This window comes from Haliotis cracherodii, unplaced genomic scaffold (assembly GCF_022045235.1).
Source record: "Haliotis cracherodii isolate W230 unplaced genomic scaffold, xgHalCrac1.p SCAF_3, whole genome shotgun sequence".
NCBI lineage: Eukaryota > Metazoa > Mollusca > Gastropoda > Lepetellida > Haliotidae > Haliotis > Haliotis cracherodii.
In genome coordinates, this window is record NW_027266286.1 from 30,103,927 (window position 1) to 30,127,304 (window position 23,378).

General features: G+C 40.5%; 1 protein-coding gene across 1 annotated transcript; it reads right to left on the reverse strand.

Moving 5' to 3' along the window:
• Positions 1–16,035: 16,035 nt before the first annotated feature.
• Positions 16,036–17,559, reverse strand: LOC139475349 (G-protein coupled receptor 22-like). Its single transcript, XM_071258574.1, has 2 exons — positions 17,520–17,559; positions 16,036–17,018 (listed from the first exon to the last, which is right to left on the reverse strand). The coding sequence occupies exons 1-2, from the start codon at positions 17,557–17,559 to the stop codon at positions 16,036–16,038; spliced, it is 1,023 nt and encodes a 340-aa protein (XP_071114675.1).
• Between the last annotated feature and the right edge of the window lie 5,819 nt (positions 17,560–23,378).

Genomic DNA, 23,378 nt, shown 5'->3' on the forward strand with positions numbered 1-23,378 from the left:
CTTGAATAGTCGGGTGTAGGAATCACAGCTCTGTTTCAGCAATGACAATGACAGTAGTTGACTCGTAAATGATCTACATACTGGTGTTCGCCGATTGTCAGTCAACCATTGTATGTGTTGGATTGGCTTAGTTATTTTCAGAAGTATGAATTTGCCAACACTCTGTGAATCATCCAAACATATATTAGGCCAATCTTGATAGTTTCATTATGTGCTGCAGGCACATCTTCCCGAGGCAAGGGAGTTAACTGACTCTAAAAGTCCAGTTTCCACCCTTGCCAAACTTGGCTGGAATTTCTGGGCTCAATCGTAGCGCCACCATTGGCTTTTACGAGTTATGTCCCTTCTATGCCCCGACTATTAACCTATCAGATTCCACCTCTCATATGACTTGTATCAGCTTCAAACAAAATTGGGGATGGTTGGGAAGCCTAGTGGTTAAAGCGTTCGCTTGTCACACGAAGACCCAGGTTTGATTCCCATTTTTTAAACATAGGTACAATGTGAGAAGCCCATTTCTGGTTTCCCCCACTGTGATATTGCTGGAATATTGCTAAAAGCGGCATAAAACCAACCTCACTCCCTAACTCACTCAAACAAAATGGCAGCGCCCACTCAAGATGATCTGATCGATGATCAATATTTATAGTGTAATAAAACGGGTCTTACCTTGCGAAGTGTATCAGATCACCTGAGCACCTTGACTAAAAACATGAAAAGATTTGGAAAATATCTGTCAACACCCAGATCTTTGTCAGTCAACCGAAATCTGCACATTGAAATCAAATCCATGTTGGTTATGAACCGGATGTTGATTTGTTAGGCGATTGGACTATGCATATACTCGTTAGTCCAGCCAAAATATAACTCCATAATTCCAGCCTAGTTTGGCAAGGATGGAAACTGGACTTAGGGAAGATGTGTAGGCAAGAGTTATTGATTAAAAGTTCATAATTAATACAATAAGTGAACTCATATCAATTTCCTGACAGATTGTAAGTTATATGACATGGTTCTTATATAGATGTCATCACTACCCCAAACCCTGTTGACTACTATGAGCCTTCAGTAAAACATTTCTGTATCTCAAAATGAAAGGATATATGTTTACTAAACACGTCTGTTTCCATTTACTCAAGAGGTAGTTGATGACACAGTTGGGGACCAGTTTGTTTTCCAGATGAAGCAACCTTTTACCCCAGAGGATGTTTGTGGTCAGTGTTGAGGACACGACCTTGGTCAGTTTCATTCCAGAAGATAGGCCAGTGAATTGAGAATATGTGGGCAACCTTACGAACACCTTTAAAGTGGAAGGCACTCAGTTTTAAGTTATTTATTGTATTGGGGGGATAATTTATACATGTATATTGCACATGAAAGTCCTGATGTTCATGTCTGTGATTTGTTAACTATGTTGTTGATGGATGTCATATATGTATATACATGAACTATTCCTTGTAAATTGTAAATACAAAAAATACAAACTATTTCAACTATGTTTCCTTTTTTTCTGGACTCCAATAAGCTGTTGGGATAGCCTTGTGATAGCATTCGCTCGTCACACCCATCAGTTCCGCTGTTTTGACAGCTAAACACACTATAAATTCTTTTAGATTTTCAACAGACGTCCTCTTCACTGCCAGCATATCTAATAGTTGTTAGTAAAACCCTATAAATTCAAAAGCCATGCGTGAAAAGGGAAAACACAATTACTTCTTTCCTATGTGTCTAGATGTACATATGTAAAAAGTTGTTGATCATGTCTAGACAGGTTTTGTTGCTAATTCACATTGTTAACTTGGCTGAGATTATCATCTAGACATGTACTAGGGGCGTTCAATAAGTTTTGCAACTTGGGCATTTGTGTTTACACAAACAATGTCAACTTATGGCAGGTGTGATACTAGTCATAACATCAGGTTGGAGAATATGTGATGGTCATACTGCTTTCTAGGTCTTACGACTAATATATAGTATGCTGGATTTAATAAAATATTGACAGACTAAGGCTTAAAACCCAGTTAAAAATGCCTTTAAAAAGATAATTGGCAGCCTTTAAAGCCTTGAATTTAAGTGTTCCATATCTGTATGGACCTTAGTCGTTCTCATAATTAGATCAATAAACGTAGCGTGACACTCATCCCTGTCGCACATGGCTCACCAAGTGTTCAGCACATCTCTCCAACTTGTGTCTACCTTGCCTGTCTCAAGAACATGATTACAGACTGCCAAGATTCAACACAAGGCCAACCCCGGGTCCATTCAGGGGGCGTCTGGTGCAGAACGCAGAAAATTAAGAATACGTGACGGACGACGCCTTGATGCTCGAGGGTTGTACGATGAGGACACAAGCTCCACTACTGCGACCGTCTTGTGATCCATCCTGCAGGACGTCAATTCCTTCTGGCATTGGCCAAGCTAGACGCCGCAAACTTGGCCTTACACACGCTTCGAGACGAGGGAGCAATCGGCGCATTAGAAGAGTCGGATACCACCCATGGATTCTACTCACCAGTCTTCCAGTTCTGAAGGAAAATACGTCGGAAATAATTGACTTGAAAGTGTTCCACAAGGATAATCTCGCTCGGCCTCCCAAATTCCAAATGGAGCGTGTCAAGTCAGAACTACATTTGTGGCTACTACGTCACAGTGTCATGCCAGGGATGCCTCTCATATTTCCCGCCCAAATCCATTATCTCTCCACGGACGCGTCAGGCGAGGGATGAGGGTACTCACGTGGACGACGTCACAGTGCTGGGGAAATGGTCTACCCAAGACATCACATCAACTGTCTGGAAATGAGAGCGATATCTCAATCTAGTCAAGCATGGGAAGTTCGGCTGCATCACACGCCAGTGATGATAGCGACAGACAACAGATTCCGTGATAATACCGGTGGCCCAACGGGACAGACAGGTAGACAGACATATATTTTATTTTCATCTCACCGCTGTACATCATAAAAAAACATGCATAAAATAGACATTTATACATGAAAATAATATTACAGCACCACTCATATAAAGTTATGAGAGTCGGTACTCAAAACTGGATGATACACACAGATAAAAACGTTTTACCCATATAGCCAACGCTTTCTGCGTTGTAATATTAAAAAGCAGGTTTTGTTAGTGACATATACCTCATGTTTAAAAAGGACACACAATTCTAATTGTTTGACAGGTTTTACAAGTCGGACATTTCAGCCCTGAAACTCTTAAATAATGTAGATCTTAGATCATCGTATAGTGGACATTGGAATAAAACATGGTTTTCATCTGCAGGATGATCATTTCAATTAAAGCACACTCTTCAACCTTATTGATATATCTGCCTGTTTCGATTCTTAAAGGTGCAATACCACATCTAAATTTTCTAAAGTCAGATATGTTACTCCGGGGCATAAAGCTGTTGACATAGTGTTCACAGCAATAACAATCTTTAAACATCCTATACCTACGGAGTTTGCTTGTACCAGTATGAACATTATCTTTCCATAAAGGGTCCTGCCTAATTTTCAGATACTTTTCCAAAAGGACATCCGGTATTTTGCTGGAAATAGTTTTCGTATTTAAACCAGTGGTGATGTTGAATACATGATGTATGTTTAGGTCGGCCAATTTTGCCGAAAGACGTGAGTTCCAGTTCTTGTGATTGGCTGCAAACCTTTCTGCCCATAAAAAAAGACATGTTTATTTAATCGATCAGGCATATTTCTAAAACGGCACCACTGTCCAGCTACACATATCTACTGACAATCGGAGGTATCCAACCTTTATCCCATTGAGAGACACATTAGGTGCATATCTGCCCACGCCAAGAAAAAAAATGATATCCTGGTGGTGTACTGCATTAACAGCAGATACACCACGGTTACCCCCTACTCTAACAGGTGGGAGTTCGTCGAGTGGCTCACAAGACATGGATATAACGTTACCTGCAGTATCTGATTTCATGCTCAATCTAAGAAACGACAAGAATTTCAGACCTGGCACTTTTGAAGGCTACAGATCAGCTCTGGCTTACTACATCATGATAGGCTCTTTATAGGTCCTGACCCAGTACTAAATTGACTCATGAAGTCCTTTGCACTGGAGGACATCGAAGTAACAAGCACATTTCCAATCTCATTGAAATCAGATCTTAGTCCTCGCTACAGCAAAAACAAAGATCTGAGGATATCCCATTACAGGTCACGTCAGGACGACCTTTCGCGAACTCTTTCCATAAGTTAAATGACTAACAAGAAATCGACATTAGCCACCCAGAATACAGCTTTATCGAGCTATACGACCTTTGTTTCAAGCTGGCGACTACACTTTGAAAAATATACTGAACCAAATTAAAAACTTCACAATCCTAAAATTTTAACATTTTGACCAGTTATCATTGTGGGCCGTTGTTGTGTATTTAAACAGTAATGGCCACGTATTGTCTTCAGATAACACCCGTTTTTGTGCGGTGAATCTATCAAAATCATGTGCACAGCACTATAGTGGCAAAAGTGGTTTTTCACGTGGAACTGGTCACGTGGCCATAATATCGCACGTATTTTCAGCCATACTTGTCAGCAGTCATTAACAAAAAAAGGAAAACAAAAGTCTTTACGGCCATTTGTCATGCCACGCCTTTCAAATGTGCAACGTGAACGTGCCATCGGCATGTTCCAGACGGGAACCTCCGTATCTGAAGTCGCAAGGACGATGGGTTGTAGTTGACGGACTGGTTATGATTTACAGACGCGTCTACAGCAAACGGGTACCACCGCTGATCGCCCACGGCCAGGTCGACCACGTGTGACGTCAATTGCAGAGGGTCGTCAGATTGTCTTACGTCACCTCCGTAACCGATTTTTGACGGCTATATCAACCAGAAATGAACTGTTTAGGGGTAGACTGAGTGCGCAAACTGTTCGAAACCGTCTGAGAACTGCTCACCTTCAAGCACGACGGCCATACTGCTGGCCGATTCTCACTCAATTACACAGACGTCAACGTCAATTGTGGGCACAGCGACACTTACGATGGACTCAGAGGAATTGGAATCAAGTCGTCTTCAGTGATGAATCCCGATTTAATCTTCGATTTGCTGATGGTAGGGCGAGGGTGTGGAGGCGCCTTCATGAACGTTACGCCCAGTGTTGTGTACAGGAAGATGACAGATTTCGAGGCGGAAGTGTCATGGTGTGGGGTGCTTTCTGTGGCAATACACGTTCCAGGCTTCTTGTCATCCGTGGCGACCTCAATGCAGCTGCTTACCGCGACCAGGTACTGGCTCCAGAACTTCGGCCTTTAATGGCAGCACATGGACCCGGTTTGATCTTCCAACACGACAATGCCAGACCCCACACAGCAATTATGACAAGGAATTTCCTTCAGAATGCGGGAGTCAACGTCATGGACTGGCCGTCAAGGTCTCCCGACCTCAATCCCATCGAACACGTCTGGGATGTTCTTGGCAGAAGTCTGCGCACTCTCCAGAACCAACCACAGAATTTGCAAGATCTTGGCACCATTTTGCAGCAACAATGGCGTCGTCTTCCCAATCATGTGTTCACAAGCATCACAAGGTCCATGCGGAGGCGTTGTGTGGCAGTTGTCAACGCACATGGTGGCCATACACGCTACTGAGCTTGTGTGCCATCAGATTCTCGTGCTTTGGACTTATGATTTAAACTGTTGATGTTATTACCGAATACCGTAGGTGCTTGGAACAAATTATGGTTACCACCGTTAATTAAAATCCTTTTTTGGACATTAATGATTAAAAATTACCTTCTCTGATACATTTGTCCGTTCTATATCATATATGAGATTACTTTTTTATAATGTGAAGTTTTTAATTTGACTCAGTATAGTTTGACAAATATTGGAATTCAAATTTTGAAAACTGAACCAAAGAACATTCTGGGATGTCAAATAGATATATCAGTACTTCCCGCGGGCTATGCAAAATTACTCACGTTTAAATGTTTATTGAAGCAAGAGACAGACGATGATTTTGAAGAATTTAGTCGTAAAGCCTTTAACGGTGGCTCGGAATACCCATTGTTAATCTTTTCGAGGTTGCCCAATTAGAAAACACATTCCTACTGTCACCTTCCTGATTAGTAAGCGACGCTCTGATTGGTCGGATGAAGGGCATGACAAGTAATGGGATATCCCATGTCCTCAGATCTTATTTCTCGCTACCGCTAAACTAAGATCTTGATGAGATTGGCAAAGACAGCAGTAGTGGAGCCACTATACTAACCCATGAATAATTGTACACTACTCAAAGCTTCGAGAAAAAAACATGGCCACTGCAGCCAGGGTGTTAGAGCTATACGCCATTGATAATACCTCAATAGCGCACGCACAACATTGGAGCAGAACATCTTTCAAGTCCCTACCGGAAATCTCCTATCGATAGTGATAATATAAATGACCTCAGAACCGGAAGTGACGTATAAAGACATCAGAACTCGAACGTCAGAAAGTTCCGAATGACACAAAATGTGACGTCATTTAATGCCAAAAGTAGAAGATCGATAACGAAATATCAGGCAATATACTTCCGTTTTCCCCAATGTATACATATATAGATGTATTCCTACTTCACTGCTGCCAACTAGATCCGACCGGGTCCATCTGGTATATATTGGCTATGATGTAACAAAGGTAAGGTATTCAAATGAATAACCAAGTAGTAATCACTGTGTATAATTCTAAGAATAGTACCTCTTTTAAATCTGGAATTAGTCCCTCCCACCTCCCCAATCTATCTGCATCTAGTTGATGCCGAAGATAAGATTTTACTCACAACTATTAGATATCATGGCAGTGGAGAGGACGTCTGTTGAAAATCTGAATGATTTTATAGCGGCATTGGCAGCCAAAACAGGAATTTATAGCTATGATGTATTTGAGATAGTATTCTAAGAATTATACACAATGATAGCTGTTGTTTGATTTCTGGTGTCCCCCGCTGTAATGTTATTAGAATATTGCTAAAACATCCTACCATACTCACTCGCTCGGGGACCAGTCGTCAAAGGCGCCGCATTTCGTTATGAAGAGTTGCGCCCCTTGGACACCCAAAGATGCAAATGATTGTGGGAATGATCGGGGGTTTGAATCCAGGTTCGCCCCGATTACATTTTAAGAATTGTCGGCAACGTAGCCGAGGTTGCGTGTTTTCCCAAAGTGGTAAATGTCGGAGACCTGGATCACCTCGGGCTTTCTTCCCGCATTAAGCTGACACCCATCTCAAACACTCAAGCACTCACCCATTGACATAAGTACATCATAAATATAGCCATTATATGCCGTGTATCGTATTGTTTTTTTAGAAACTGCCACACACACTCTTCTCACTGTTCAATAAACTAGATTTTGTATAGGGAAAATTTGACCAACTCGGTGTCATGAATCCAATGGTTCTGAATACCTGTGAACACAAGTTGGTGATATCCAATTTAGTGGTCAATTTTTATTGATGAACTCTTAAACATCGCAATGATTTGAAAATTGATAAACTTGAAAATGGGTTGGAAGTTGCACAAGATATATTGATAAAAGCCTCATATTAACTGCGAGTTTATTGACTGAGTCTCCAATAATTGTCCTCTCCCCTCTCATCATCATCGCCTCACAGTGAGAGTCAATATGTGTTACTTGTAGATACTTGGTACACGCAAGTTAGACAAACATGGCAGGTATAGCCTGTCAATAGCGGCCTTTATGTGTATTACCTCATTTAATTAGGGATATATTGATTAGAAGGGTAAGTTGAATTTATCCTAAGTGATATGAGACAAATGGAATTTGAATAGGTTATGTCACAATGACATTTAATCCCCGAAATAAAGTTTACTGATTAAAATTTATGTATCTACAAAAATTTAATAAAATCCAAATGGCGCCCAGAACAATCCTTAATTGCAGAGCTGAGGCAATATAGACTTGCCCTATCATTCTTGACTTGAGTTCGACTCCTTTTTTATTTTTTTTCTCTTGGGTCTGAGAGGCAGGCTACCACCAACGTTCACTCGTCCTGCCAAAGGCAGGGATTTGATTCCCAAAATTAGGTGTAAGAGCCCATTTCTTGAGTCCCTGTATTGCGGGAACATTCCTAAAAGCAGCTTAAAACCATACCCACCAAGGACCTAATTTGTTTTATTGGCATTACTTAGAAGTTGACGGATGACAATGAAGACACCATTTATGGAAACAACTTCTTTATTTACAGTAAAGGCGATGTTTCGGACCTTACTTGACAACTGTATAAGAATCTATGCCATTACAGTAAATGAAGAAGTGTTATCTATACATTGTGTCTACTTTGTCACCAAGGACCTGTTGGACAAGACAAGTTATGTGGTAATAGCTATTACCTGGCAATACTCTTCAGGCCCAAATCAGACCTTAATTCTGGTGACGAAGAACATATCACTTCAGGGATAGCATTAGATGGTTTGATATAAGATACATTGAACAGCCAAATTCACGAAAACATGTTTGGAAAGACAATATATTATAATAAATGGTGAAAGTATAATCGATTTCATTCATGGTATCGAAAACTCCTGATGTTACATTAGACGCTGGCTTGCTTTGTAAGTCCATAAACCACCAAGGAAAAACAGCTTTGAAATACACTCTTCAAAAAAAGAAACGCACAGGTAGATTTTTAGTAATTTTATTGTACCTATTAAAGTCGGTATATTTAATTTAATATCATAGATACAAATATGAAATTTTGTGGCTCGATGGTCACATGTTGTCGTACAAAGGCGTTGACAACTGTCAATTGTCATGAAACATGAGCCCAAAAGGTTGTGCTGAACTCAGTATCTCGTGTGACCGCCCCGGGCAGTAATCACGGCTCTGCATCTCCTCGGCACTGACTGGATAAGTGTAAGAATTCTGTCTGTGGAATTCTGCGCCATTCTGCTTGTTACGCGTTGGACAGTTGTGAGAGTGTCTGCGGCGTGTTCTGAAGTTGAGGTACACGTCGATCGAGTTCATCTCAGAGGTGTTCGATTGGGTTGAGATCTGAAGATCTCGACGGCCAGGGCAAGCCGTTGATGTTGGCATTATGAAGGTAGTCTACCGTGACACGAGCTGTGTGCGGTGGAGAGTTTTCCTTTTGAAACAGCTCCCTCTGGCGGTCACTGATTGGAGAAAAGTGAGGTTGAATTTGATTCATGTAGCGATTTGCTGTCAAATTTCCCTGAACCACAACCAATTCAGATCTCGTGTTGTTGGATATTAACCCCCACACCATGACACTACCGCCACCGAATTTGTACAAAACGTTCATTTCGACGAGGATAAACACGTTGTCTTCCATCTCGCCGGTGAAGAAGAAATCGTGATTCATCGCTAAACCACACTCGTCTTCAGTTTCTCAAATTCTAAGGCTGTAAAGTATGGACCAAAGCAAGCGTCGCTGTCGATGGATCTGTTGCAAACAGGGGCGATAACTCGTCTTCTGGGTCGGATTACAGCCTCGCGAAGATTGTTCCTGACATTCTGGTCTGATATCCTCCTAAAACAAGGGATGCGTCCTGCAGTCTCCGTAGCTGAAACAATCGAATGTAGCGATCCTGTGCAGGGGTGGTAACTCTTGGTCGGCCGGTTCTCGGACAATCTCATGAATATGGGATCTCAGTTCTCGCTGCCGCTAAACAAAGATCTGAGGACAACGCCTCCTCCGTTCAAATGTTTTTGACACGGAAGCGAGAGATAGACGATAATTTTGACGGAGTCAGTCGCACGGGCCGTAAATGTCGTTCGGAATACCACGTGTGAACGTTTTCGAGGTTGCATAATTAGAAAACACATTCCGATTGTCACTTTCATGATCAGGTATGCGATGCTTTGATTGGTTGGATTAAAGGTCGTTCTGACGTGACCCGTAATTGGATGTTCTCAGATCTTTGTTTAGCGATAGCGAGAACTAAGATCTGATTTTAATGGGATTGGTTCTCGGACGGTCTGCAGTGGAAATGAACTGTGTGTATCGGTCACAAAGGGCGTGATGTGGTGGACGTTGAAGTGGCGTGCAATAGAAGATTGCGATTCCCCTATTTGGATACGTCCTATTGCGATGTTCCGATCGGCAGCGCTGTGTCTCGGCATTATCGAACTGACGAATTGACAACTGAATGACAAATGGTTGTCTTATGCTTGCCTTTTTATAGCCACTACCACGAGTTACGAATGTCATAACTTGCACGTGCATTTTGCTTTACTGTTTTCCTCCATGACATTTTTGATCAAGTATGAAAACAATGCCGACAAATCGACAATGGTTGCGTTTTGACGCACCGTTTGTCGAATATCAGGCCACCAACATTTTCCAATAACATATTTTCATTTTATGTACCAGATTTTGTGTGTAGTCGCGTTCAGTTTTTAAGAGTGTACGAGTTATTTCAAAATTTGATGTGTAACGATAGTAACATACACATTTAAACTTAATAATTGTATACACAACCAGGCAACCAAGTGAGGCCTGAGAAGCCTGTATACACAATGCCAGAAGTGAGGCCGCTGAAGCCTGTATACACCACAAGGCCAGAAGTGAGGCATGAGAAGCCTGTATACACCACAAGGCCAGAAATGAGGGCTGAGAAGCCTGTATACACCACAAGGCCAGAAATGAGGGCTGAGAAGCCTGTATACACCAGGCTACTGGAGTTTCTGGTCAGATAGTCAACATGCAGTTCATTTCCATATTCGACGACCACGTGTTGTGCCACCCCTTACAAATAGCCATACTGCCAGACGTCAGGGGAGAGTACACGACGTCGAAACTGGGGTATTCGTCGCTGGTCACGTGTCATGTTTTCATATGAGTTCCGATTCACTTTGCACTTCCTTGATAGGCGTGGTCGTGTCTGGCGACGTCAAAATGAACGGACCTATGAAGACTTTGGTAGAGGATAGGTCTTCAGCAACCATTGCTTGCTATCAGAGGCGACTATGCTTGCCCCCCTCAATATTGTGCAAGGAAGGGTATTACGCAATACTGGTCCAAAAACATCAACTTTTAAATTTCTCATCTTACCCATATCGTCCTTCAAGAACGCTGGCGGCCATAACATCTACTGCCATTACGGTGAAACCCACAAGCACGGGTATGGTGCTGACAAACCTAGAAACATAATCGGGGCGAACCGGGATTCGAACCCACAATCATAGGTTTTGGCCGGTCCCAAGGGACGCAACTCTGCACAACGAATCGCGGCGCCTTAGACGACAGGGCCACCCGTGCCCCCTATACCAGTTGTAATGTGTTTCCAATTCGTTCATTATTATCATCCAACTATTACTATGAACTAATATCTCTTAGAATTTTGAAAATTTTAAGTCATTTACGAGTATCCGCTGCGTTTTTAAGAATATAACTGGAATACTAATCAATGCAGCGTTAAACCTAGCTCACTCACTCTCTGCATACAAAGTCGACACATCATCAACATGCACATAATTAGATGGCCTGATAATGTATATGGGACCAAATTACCCACCGAGGAGTAATTATTTTCTTACATCTGAAAATCTGAAGCAATTTCAATCACGGCTGACAAGACGCAATGAATTACATTACGTGTACCTTGCGAACGTGAGCAAGACCAAAGGCTCAGAAGCAACGCGTCTGCAGACGTCACAAACAGAAGATTTTCTCAAGACCTGCATGCGTGTTTGCATAAATTGGCACATGCGGAATAATTTTTTGCTCATTAATCAACATCCCTAGCTGCAGTGTTCATTGTTTTCATGTATTTCTCACCCAAGGGAATTTGGATACTGACTATTGATTAACTAACAACGCTGGGGAGACTGGGGCGAGGAAAGGAGTTTATCTGGTTTTACCTGACTGTGGCGACCAATGGACTGCGAGGAAATCGATAGCATCGATATATATGGCTATATAATGTCGTAGTCTTTTGTCCCTGTGTTGAGGTTATCCAGAACAATGGATAGAGTCTACAAATCTTAGGTTTATCGGATCGATGCGTCAGTGATCGACTTGTTGTTGATATTGTATATGGCTAATAAGGTTCAATTAACAAAACATTAGATAGGCATTTAAGATTTATTGATGTAGGATAGATATTAATGCATATTATCTTCATAAGTGTAAATGACAGCCTCAGTGGTCTGGTGGACAGAGCATCTGCTCGGAGAGCGGAAGGTCCGTGGTTCGAGCCCCTGGCCACGTCATACCAAAATACGGTAAAGGTGGTACTAGTCAGCCTCCCTGGTGCTCGGCATTAAGGGGAACTGGTCGGCTCGGTGTCAGTAGACTGCGGCGCGCCTTTGACTAATGGCGATGGTGTTCATTTACCAGAGTGAATGAGTACGGTTTTACGCCGCTTTTAGCAATATTCCAGCAATATCACGGACACCAGAAATGGGTTTCACACATTGTACCCATGTCGGGAATCGAACCCGGGTCTTCAGCGTGACGAGCGAACGCTTTAACCACTAGGCTACCCGACCGCCCTTCATTTACCAGAAATACCAGAACTTCTAGAATGCCAAGAAAATACGTTTTTGTCCAGCTGTTTTCTCATGAATTGTGTTTAATACAGTGACGTGTTTTGTCTCTGATAAACTGTGGAGCACCACCCAGACTGCGGATGTATAGGATACGTATTACGTTTGTAACAGAACACATTATCTGCCATTATTCGGCGTATGATATCTTGACAAGAACTAATGTAATATTAAAGACTTCATTGCAGCGACATAAGTAACTCATGATAATTATGAGTGAATGATTTCGGTTCAAGCAGCACTAAACAGTATTTCAGTCGGCTTGTAGTCAGCTTAATGTGAGAGGCAAGGTCATAGTGATGCAGATCCTACACAGGTTTACATGAGGACGAATCGCCCGAACACGGAGATGGTGCGGAGAGATCAAGCATCATAACGGGGGGAATCATGGACATGACCTCACGACTTGACACGGCTTCGAGATGCATACTCTGCATAGGAGACGTCCCGAAATACTCGGTCACCCATGGCAACCTACTAATAATGATGAGGCAGGGATAGAAATATAGGTGACTGGCATTTATTCCACTAAGTTTGGACACCATTTGTATTGTCAATTAAGGAATTAAGGTTGTTGCTACCTTCAAATTCCTAAATTATTTTACTAAAGTACGGAAATTTGGCCAGATTCATGAGAACGTAGTAGAAGAGAATTACTTCTTTTGTACGTTTCGAACATGTTTAATATAACACTGAAGAATACGTGGTTTGATGAGAACAAACAGAAGACCGACTTACCATCGTGACCTTTCTGAATGTTTGTTGCACTAAACACCCAACACGTCCACTCATGAACACGCCTGTCTTATTCTCAATATGACGCATTCGTGCTTCGACAATTACCCCACTCAATTTCCTAATTGTATGAAATATTTACCGAGATTTCATGTCGGGACAAACGAGGTTATTTCTTTCGTCACGAATGAGATCGTAATAGGGAAGACACAGCTGCCATCTCGCTAGGGCTTCTAAGTAATGCAATAATTTGCTATCTATTATTTACCTTAAAAATACCTTATTCATTGATAGGTCTGTTCGCATATATAGACTTTTTTCCTGCAAATTTTGTGTAATTATCTGCGGAACTATTTCCGGTTATATAAACCATGAAATTATCGTCTACAGGTAGATGTGGAACTGCAAATCCTTGAGCAATTAGATACTCGTAACTGCGTTATCCTTATTTTATCTACAGTTTCCCTCACATGCCACGGCAGCATGTTTATCATATAACAGTTATAACGTATAATGCTGAGAAGCACATTTATTGGTCGCTATAACAACAGCAAGGATGCTTGGGCGGCTTCAAAAGCGATAAATTTCTTACCTGGTGACAATAACACTCCGTAAATCAGGGCGATGTTTGCAAATGTGTTTGCAGCAGCATGGCATATACCTATTATCTTTTACGAGGAAAAAAAACTTTTTCTGATGACCACCTACTTTTTGACGTGTGGGCATTTCTGTCATATCACATGTGAGATTATTATTTTGAAAGTGGCATTAGGCGAGCAGTGGTATGATGCTGGGAGACCATCGATCATAATCTGATGCAAGATTCAAACCCACAAATTAATCTCTGCAGCGAGTTGCGGAGCTGGGCCACCAGGCAATCCATGCCCCCTCTAAAGATTCCGGGGTGAAGACTGCCTGTGCTTGTTTGTCGAAATAACGGATTGATACAGGGGAACGGACGGTTGTTGTATCACCTACTGATTGTGTGATATCGTGCTCCTGTCATCATCTACTGATATCCTGGTTCAGACTCGATTATTTCCGCATCGCCATATATTACTGTGGTGTAAAGCCAAACTCATCCGGCGAAAGAAATGAACATAATACAGAATTATATTCAGAAAGATGATAAAAGCGGCATAAAACCATACTTACTCACTCACTATGTTCAGAATATATTTGGAGCTAACGATTGTCATTAAATCGAATCTGAGAAGGCTTAACTAAACTATTTCCCTTACCTTCAAACCGAATTAACGTTTTGAACGAACTGCTAGCAGCTATATATCAATATGTCTTTGAATATGGTCAGTATTGAAATAAGCTATAAATCCGACGTATGACTTGCTTGACTTGGAACATCGCTAGTCATGTAGCACAATCACCAGGCAAATAAAAACATTGTGGCGTTTCAGTTGGAATTATCAATCAATCCTGTTAGGTCGTATCACAGCACGCTGAAAAACTTATCATTATATTTAATTGAAGGACAGAACCCTGTTTTAACGTATCAAAGGACTTCCGATATTTATTCGTTATTACAAAGTACATCAGAAATGGATTCATCAATGCCAGATAAAGGATCTCTAATACATCCATCGGCGTTATTATATAGCCGGCAGCTTCGCGCTCAGCTAAGCTACCGGGGAACGATGTTCTGGTATCATACAATGAAATCTCTGAAGATCAGAACAACAGTTCATTAGAACCCCAACAAAAGCGAAATTAGATGTCTAAGACTTATCATAAAATGTAGGTCAGCCAAATGCTATATTAGCAGTGTTCTATGTAACAGTACCCACAGTACACGTCTCCGACATATGTCATTATTATGTCTTGTCGGAATGTTACGCATGAAGTCAGTTATATCACAGGTAGCATATTCATAAATAAAGACAAAATTAATTGTCAAGTCAATACTTTATGAAAAACTACTTTGGCAGGTTGTGAATTCAGTCAAGTTCAGGTATACACAGCCAACATCGTAAACGACACTTTTAAAACGGATTATTATTTGTTTGTAATAACACATCATTATGTATATACTCTCTGATACAGAGAGAGATAAGAGAGATAAAAAGTTTTTTTCTGTGTCTCGCATTAAACTTACAACAATAAAATTACAGTGTTACATAACAGTGTATGCCCAGCCATACTGGCATATGGGAAACATGTATGCCTGGTAGAAAATGTTTAGATGTAAACACAGACGCACGCAAGCACGCACATACACACACACGCTTGTAACGTAGGTCAGAATAAAAGTAGCAGTCAATTAAAAAGTGGGCCTCATCCTCTATCACAGTATGTTGTTTAATTTCCGTGCAGAACTTGCATATTCTGTCGTTTAGAGGTATAGGTGGCTTGGAAATTCTGCCTGTCTCCATCGCTAAGGGGAGGTTACCGAATCTAAATGTAGATAACACTCGGCGAGGGTCCCGATATTGGACAGACCGCACGGAATCACTTGTTGATGGTTCATGTTCATATAATCTATATGTACGTAGCTTTTTACCGTTAGGTTTATCACGATGAATTCATAATTCCCGAGTCCACATGTCAGTCAGTAAAGTTAAAGACGTTTAAATTACTTTCCGCGGGGCTTGAACTCTTTGGTACCGTAATTCATGATACTGATTTGGTTGAGTGTGTGTTCATGATGGTATATCCCAGGCTTTGAAAATCTTAGTATTGACAAATAACCGCAAGGTTCGTCAAGCAGTATGTTTATCTCGGTGATTATGGTTCTTCAACTTGTACTTGGGACAATGGTGGCTTCCCGCGTCAACTTCTGGAGCAACGCCTTCCTGACCTTCTTACGCATGAAGGCGTACAGTAGAGGATGGGCAATGGTGGTCAAGTATGCAACCACCTGACAACACAACTGGGCAGTTTCCAGATTTAAGTCCCCTTCCATGGTCATCTCAACCACAGTGACGGCCACGTGAGGACCCCATAAACACATAAACGTCACGACAATCACCAGTGACATGCGTAGTATTTTCCGTTCCTGATCACGAGCAAATTCCCGTCTAGACTGGTCCTGACTTGATAACGATACCGCAACAACGGCAGCCTGAATGGCGACTCGTTTCCGAGCGACGCGTAAGATGGCGACGAAAAACATGATCATCCCGATAGTTGTGATGGCAAAAGTTAAGACGTAAAACAATTCGTAGAAATAATATGGCCCCAAGGAAGACATAAGTTGGTTGCAGCTTAAAGACTTATTTGTACTCAGACTGTTGATCGTTGATTGGTCAAAGCCGATAAATGGCGTACAGAATGCGAAGAAGGCCAGGCTCCATATGAGGGCCATGACGATTGTGACTTTCGTTGTGAAGACCTGTCGTTTTGTGGGCGTCACGACAGCATAATACCGGTCTAGACAAATCATCAGCAATGTCATAGAGCTTGCCACACACACCAGCGATATTATACCCTCCATGAAGAAACAAAACAGAGCATCCTTGAAGCGGGACGTCAGAACCATTGTCAGCGTCATGGGAACAGCTGTCAGACATATCACCACGTCGACGACGTTCAGATTCGATATGAACGTGTTACCGCGCTCATCAGCGTTTTTCAAGGATTTAAGACTGATAACAAGTACAACAATATTGAACACAAGTCCAAACAGAAATTCTGATATTAATATTATTGATGCTATGACCACAAAAGCAACATGAAACTCCCCCTCCTCCTCCATAGCGTTAGAGTTAGAGCGTAAAACTTCACAAAAATCTTTTCTTCACATCAGCTTGTCCTTTCTGTTCGAATTCTTCTGACTGTAACCCTTCGGTTCATATTCTTGATCATCTGAAGAGAAACAGATAATCAGATTTTTCATAATGTTTTGATGCTATAAATCAATTCGATAAAATTGGTATCCCAATCTGATAAATGTGTAAATGAGGTCACCTGAGAGCAACTACTTAATACGCTCCGTACAGTTTTCCTACATTTAGGTAACACGCCGGTTTTAACATATAAACTGTGCACAATGGACAGGACTGACGAGTTTTTCGAGCCTCCTTCATAAGCCAAACCCGTTCACTCTGAAGTGCCTACTATAACATTTCTTGGCAACTAAACAAACGGTAAATACAAAACATAAAACAAAATATTGAGTTAGCTTCATGTATGGGTTGGGAGTTCTTTCCATCACCCTCCCCGTCATCAGCCAATTACAATCATGAATCCAACTCCTAAGCTGGGCCACCCCTCACCTACTTCCGTTAACACCACATTCATTGTTTATGGTGGGGGCCATTCCCCTTAGTGCAACCCCCTAAATAACTACTATTTGAAAGGTTGGCACTATGATTAATGATAACAGTTATGTCGTTTCCAATCAAGAGTTTCACTATGACATCGATTATCTCTTATATTCTACTTTAGGAAATTATTGTTAATATGGCATGAATAATACGGGAATATTGGCTTTCGTGAAATACACCGCGCATGGGTATGATATTCAGAGTACAAATAGTGCACAGGGTGGGTGAATTCAATGACGTCTTTCTCTATCAATAGAATGCTAAGATACACTTTTGTCTATTAAGTTGATACCACTCACCCCATTTTCATTACTGAAATACACAAGAACTAATCTGACTTCAGACTTAATTCCTACCGAGGTTTTAGCACGGTCTAATTTCTGTCTATATGAGTGGCCGCGCAAAATAGTGTATGTATTGGGTGTTTGAACAATATAAATATCTATATCGGGTCATATATTGTGCTTTGGGTAGATCTGTTTATGATATGAAGAATTCTAGATACGCCGCTGCTGTGTTTAATCATAGCGGTGCTAATTCAGATACTTTCAAAATGTTTCAGTTAGTTCTGAGTTTTTCAATATGCTTTTCTAAATATGCCTTTGTAAATTAATAGCTTTTTGCAACACTCGGCACTGCCTACAGTGTACCGTTTCTTTTGCTCGTCAGTTTATATGTCAATCAAGTTGATTATTTATGTCTTTTGACAATGCAGGTATCTTCCTTCATAATGTTCCTGTCCTGGTTTTAAGAACAGACAATGTTGGTTGGTAACGTTACTTTTGCTCCTCTGTGAATAAACTGAAAACGCTGAAACGTTTCTCAGCTGATATCCCTTTCACTGTTGCACGAAGGGCTTCCTGGAACTGCTGTACTACCTTTACAATCAGCTTGCAACTGTAGGCCGATCGCGCTGCCGAGGACTTCATTATTTACACTGGGATTCCTACATCAGTACGCAACAGGCATGGAACTGTAATTCTGTCTATCGATTTATTGGTTACTCGTATTTATATTTGAATCGGTACTTTTACGTGATTGAAAGAATCCCGTCGTTTGAGAATCACGACATTATTTCCCACTTAAGTCTTATTAGTTAGTGTCTAATCTTGAACTACAAGGGTGTTTTGTCAATATAAATACTGTTGGAGAAACTAAAGGATTGCATGTTAAATTTCAGATATACCCCGAAGAAGAGCAGTAAGTGTTTGGCAATTGACAAAACACGGAATTCACACATTTACTCGTGTTGGTAGTTTGCTCACATGAAACATTTTTTTCCATATTAAATGCCGTTGTACACATTACTCTGTAATATTGTATGTTTACTTATATATCCCAACCAACGGTATCTGTGTTGATTACTGCTGTGTTTATATGTGTGGCGTTTACTTCAAGAAGAACAATGAGACGTTGCTGTGCACATCATCCACGTGATGATGTTATAGTAAGTGCTTATAGAGACGTCAGGGGCTTGTTTCAGTATTAAATTCCTCAGAGCTCGAGTACAATGTTATTTTAACAAAACGCGTTTTATTTTGCTTTAGGACCCGTGAAGATCCGGGTTAGAATTGACCTTCAGCAACCCATGCTTGTTAGAGGCGTCTAACAGGATCGGTGGTCAAGCTCAGTGATTTGGTTGATGCATGCAATCGTATCCCAATTGCGTACATCGATGCTCATGATGTCAATCACGGGGTTATATGGCCCAGATTCGATTATTTACAGACATGCGTCATATAGTTGGAGTGTTGCGGAGTGCCGAGTTGAACAATAAACAGAAAATTGTCTTTATCTAATAATATATAATCGATAGTGCTTGTGAAATCCCACTTAATGCCGAAACAACCTTAGCCTGTGTCGCGCTGATACCATGGTAAAGAAAATAACAGCAGCATAACTTTCGGATTTTCTTGTAAAATAGATAGTTTATCTTATGTCGTGACACAACACGATGATGAGATAAACATTTGCCAATATTAGCCAAATATTTTCTGTGTGTATTATTGATATTCTAAGCATATTATTCATAAGACGTGTTTTTGATATATGCCGAGACATGTTTCCAAAGCGTTAAGAAGATGATATATATTACTGGTTCGGAATATAAATGTTTTTGGCTCTCTTTATAGATATATCAATACCCCCTGTAGTTCAGTGTTATATGCCCCACCCTACGTACACCGTGCATTGTAACATACATAATCTTGTCTTCTGATCACCAGGTGTCGCCAATAACTCATGGTGTCTTATAGACCTGTTACACGGGTAACAATGTATTTGTTGTTTAACGCCTCACTCAGAAATATTCCAGCTATATGACGGAGGCATGCACATATTGGGCGCGGCTCTACACATGGAATTGCGGTGCCTAATACCACTGTACCCTCCTTGCCCGGGGTACTGATGGATACGCTATGCCAGTCGCCACAGGATTTGGTTGAAGCTTATCTGTTCACGAACATCTTCCTCATGTCATCAGAAGTCCTATCAAATAATATCGAGTATGAATAAGATCAAGATCTTAAAGTTTTCTGTTTGCTTACCACACGAGGAAGAGTCGTCATTATCCGTCCATGCTTGATTGTTCTGTGAAAGCATTAACGGATACCGTCCCTCAGTGGGAAGCCTGCCAATAGACCAGGTACCAGTGAAACCCAATAACTTCAGTATTGTCAATTACAAGTATGTAGGCTGTCAATAACATCGATCCTACCTAACACACCCACATCGTCAGAGTAATGCACCAAATGTTGTTGCAAATATGCTTCTATAGTTTTCGGGGCTGATTGTTTTAGAACTTATTGTTATTTCCCATTACAAAGTGAACCGAGTTGGTATCTGGCAAATACAATTTGCTTGGTTTAATGTCGTGTTTGTACATCAACTTCAATGTCCGTTCTATCAGAAAATCGTATCCGATTTGATAAAGAAGCTAAGTTAAATGACGTTCATCGATCCGACTCAAAAAACACAATGATATAAGCGACAAACCCATTTTCCTGGCCAAAAGAAATCTCTTCTAAAAGCAGAGTCGATTGTACGTTTTCAACTGTATAGCGAGCATGTGTTTATGAATCACTATCGAATTGTGATGTCACCCGTTGCAAACACACGTAAAGGGAAATGAATTATTCACCTAAAAAAACACGGGAACATGTCGTACAAGTCAAAATAGGGAATTAACTTATACACAATTCAGATTATATAGATTATATAGATATAGATAGTCACACCAGTTAGGATTATGATAGATAGTCACACCATTTAGCTTATGATAGTAAAGACAAAGTAACAAAACTATAATTACGAATAAGTCTTGGAGTTCCTGGTCATAAAATACATTTTTCTAATCAGAATTCAACAAAATTCCCAAATGACTGCCTACAGACAAGAATTATTCAAGTTGCTTTTATTCATTTGGAAACAAAACAACAGTTCGAATACCTTCAACGTGAAATCCCAGCTAGACAATAACTCGCCGCTTTCGAGAAGAACCTCTCTCGCTGTTGAATGCATCCGAGACATTGTAAGGTCTGTCTCCCCTGTAAGTTGTCACGAAGCTTGTATCAGGTATCCATTTTACCACGCCAGGAGCATCGCATACTGTTATTAATCAAAACAACACGCGCTGTCGTCTGCTACCTCTCGGGTTGAAGACGTGAATATCGATCAGCACACAAATCGATGACGTCATATACACGTGTGGGTCGTAAAACCAACACAATGGTTATTAAGCGAATTCGTCTCACCTGCAAGAATTAGTAACAAGGTAGATTTGTACGTGCCTCAATTATTTGGTCCTATAATGCATCGTTTACTGAGAGATTGATGATGTACAGTAAAATCCCGTGAGCAAAAGAAAGCTCTAATGACAGTCACGAAGTCCACACAAACGTACATACATGTACTGTTATCTGTGAGGGGGTTCGTCCAGTGAATCAAGATCATGGAGGTGTCGTTTAATCCTCGTCTAATCATGAGTTTTTACATATCGTTTGCATACTTTATAGGACCTTAAAATCGAAAATTCAGAATAACGATGAAATCAGGATGACAAGGGAATTTTATACGGCCGACGATAAAGATCGCTTTGACAATAAAAATAACCTAAGGGATTTTCCTGACTAAAAAACAAATTCCGTACACTGGATTATAAAATTTATATATTTCTTCTTTTTCGACCAACCTAACAATTTTTTTCTACAATCTGAATCCTTAAACCATAAAAACAAAACCTAGCCCAATTGGAATTCTACAAGATTGACAGTCAAGCGATTGGCACCGGATCGGAAATTTATTATTTCCTTAAATTAAATTCTTAATAATAATAGAATAGCGTAAAATCACTTACTGCATTAACCGAACATGGGCAGCATAAAAAAGTCGAGATACAAAGTGGGCTGATCAGATCATATTCTACTCCGTGGTATACAGGTTCGGGGCAGCAGTGCTGGTGTAATCCTATGTCAAAACACAGGTTTCACAAAAACGAGTCGTTCATGAATAATTCACCAGAAATGCACGCACTTTCTTCTGATTTTGTGAGATTTTCGTAAAGAATTTGACTTTGTTGACAGAAATAAGCTATTGTATGTACTTATGAAAGGTGTACATGGGAAAATGTTTAGAATTCTAAAAGATATGTATGACAAGGTCTCAGCTTGTGTTAGAATCGGAAGTTCGAAAACTGAAATATTTACAACAACATCATGTGGAGTACGCCAGGGATGTATGTTGAGTCCTGTTTTATTTATATTTTTATAAATGAGCCTGTAGATGAAATGAAGAAATGCGGATTGAGAGGTGTTTTTGATAGAGATGGACTAAACGATATTATAGCGCAATTATTTGCTGATGACGTAACATTGATTGATGACACTGTAATAGGCCTACAAAGAAAACTTGATGTGTTAAAAGGATATTGTAACAAATGGGGCCTAGAGTTTAACTGCAGGTTTCAGAAATGGCGGATACATAAGAAATACAGAAAAATGGACTTATGATGGTAAACATATGAAAGTAGTATCCCACTATAAATATCTAGGTATTGTCTTCACATCCAGATTCATTTTGTCAAAAGCGTGTGAAACATTAGCACTACAAGCCAGAAAGGCTTCGTTTCCTATCATTATCTTATTAAAGGATTATCCAAACATTTTCCTACAGGTAGCATCTACAATATGTGACAGTAAAATACCTTCCATATTGTTATATGGTTCGGAAATTTGGGGTTACACTTCTCGTGCAAATATTGAAAAAAATCAGAGTTTTTGCTTTAAACGATATTTATGTGTTAATAAAAAAAGTATCAACCAACGCTGTACTAGGCGAAGAAGGCAGAACCTACTTATGTGTTAATTAATTTAGTCGTTGTATAAAGTATTGGTGCAGGCTGTTGTATATGGATAATTGTCCATACCCAAAAGCATGTTATGACATGTTGAAATCACAGGATGAAAACGGCAGCCACAACTGGGTAACGCATGTTCGTTTGCTGCTGTTAGAAACCGGATTTACGTATGTTTGGATCGCACAGGAACGTGGCAGCATATCAAATTTGATACATTTGATACAATGTTTTAAGCATTGGCATGCTAAAATTATTTCTTCATCATTTCTAAACCATTATTCTACATATAAGTCTGTACTCGAACCAGAGAAATATATTGTGGAGTTATATCCAAACAAGGATCATATCCGCATATCATTTAAATTCCGATGTCTGAGCCATAAGTTGGGTGGGTATTCAACACTTTCGTTACAATGACAAAGTCAATACTGATTTACTTTAAGTGCAAGAATTGTAATC

Excerpts from the sequence above, each read along its gene's own strand:
- LOC139475349 (XM_071258574.1), bottom strand. The coding sequence starts at position 17,559 with ATGGCCCCCACCATAAACAATGAATGTGGTGTTAACGGAA. Across the intron at positions 17,019-17,519 it reads TGAATGTGGTGTTAACGGAA|TTTTACGCTCTAACTCTAAC; the intron begins GTAGGTGAGGGG and ends ATTTTTGTGAAG.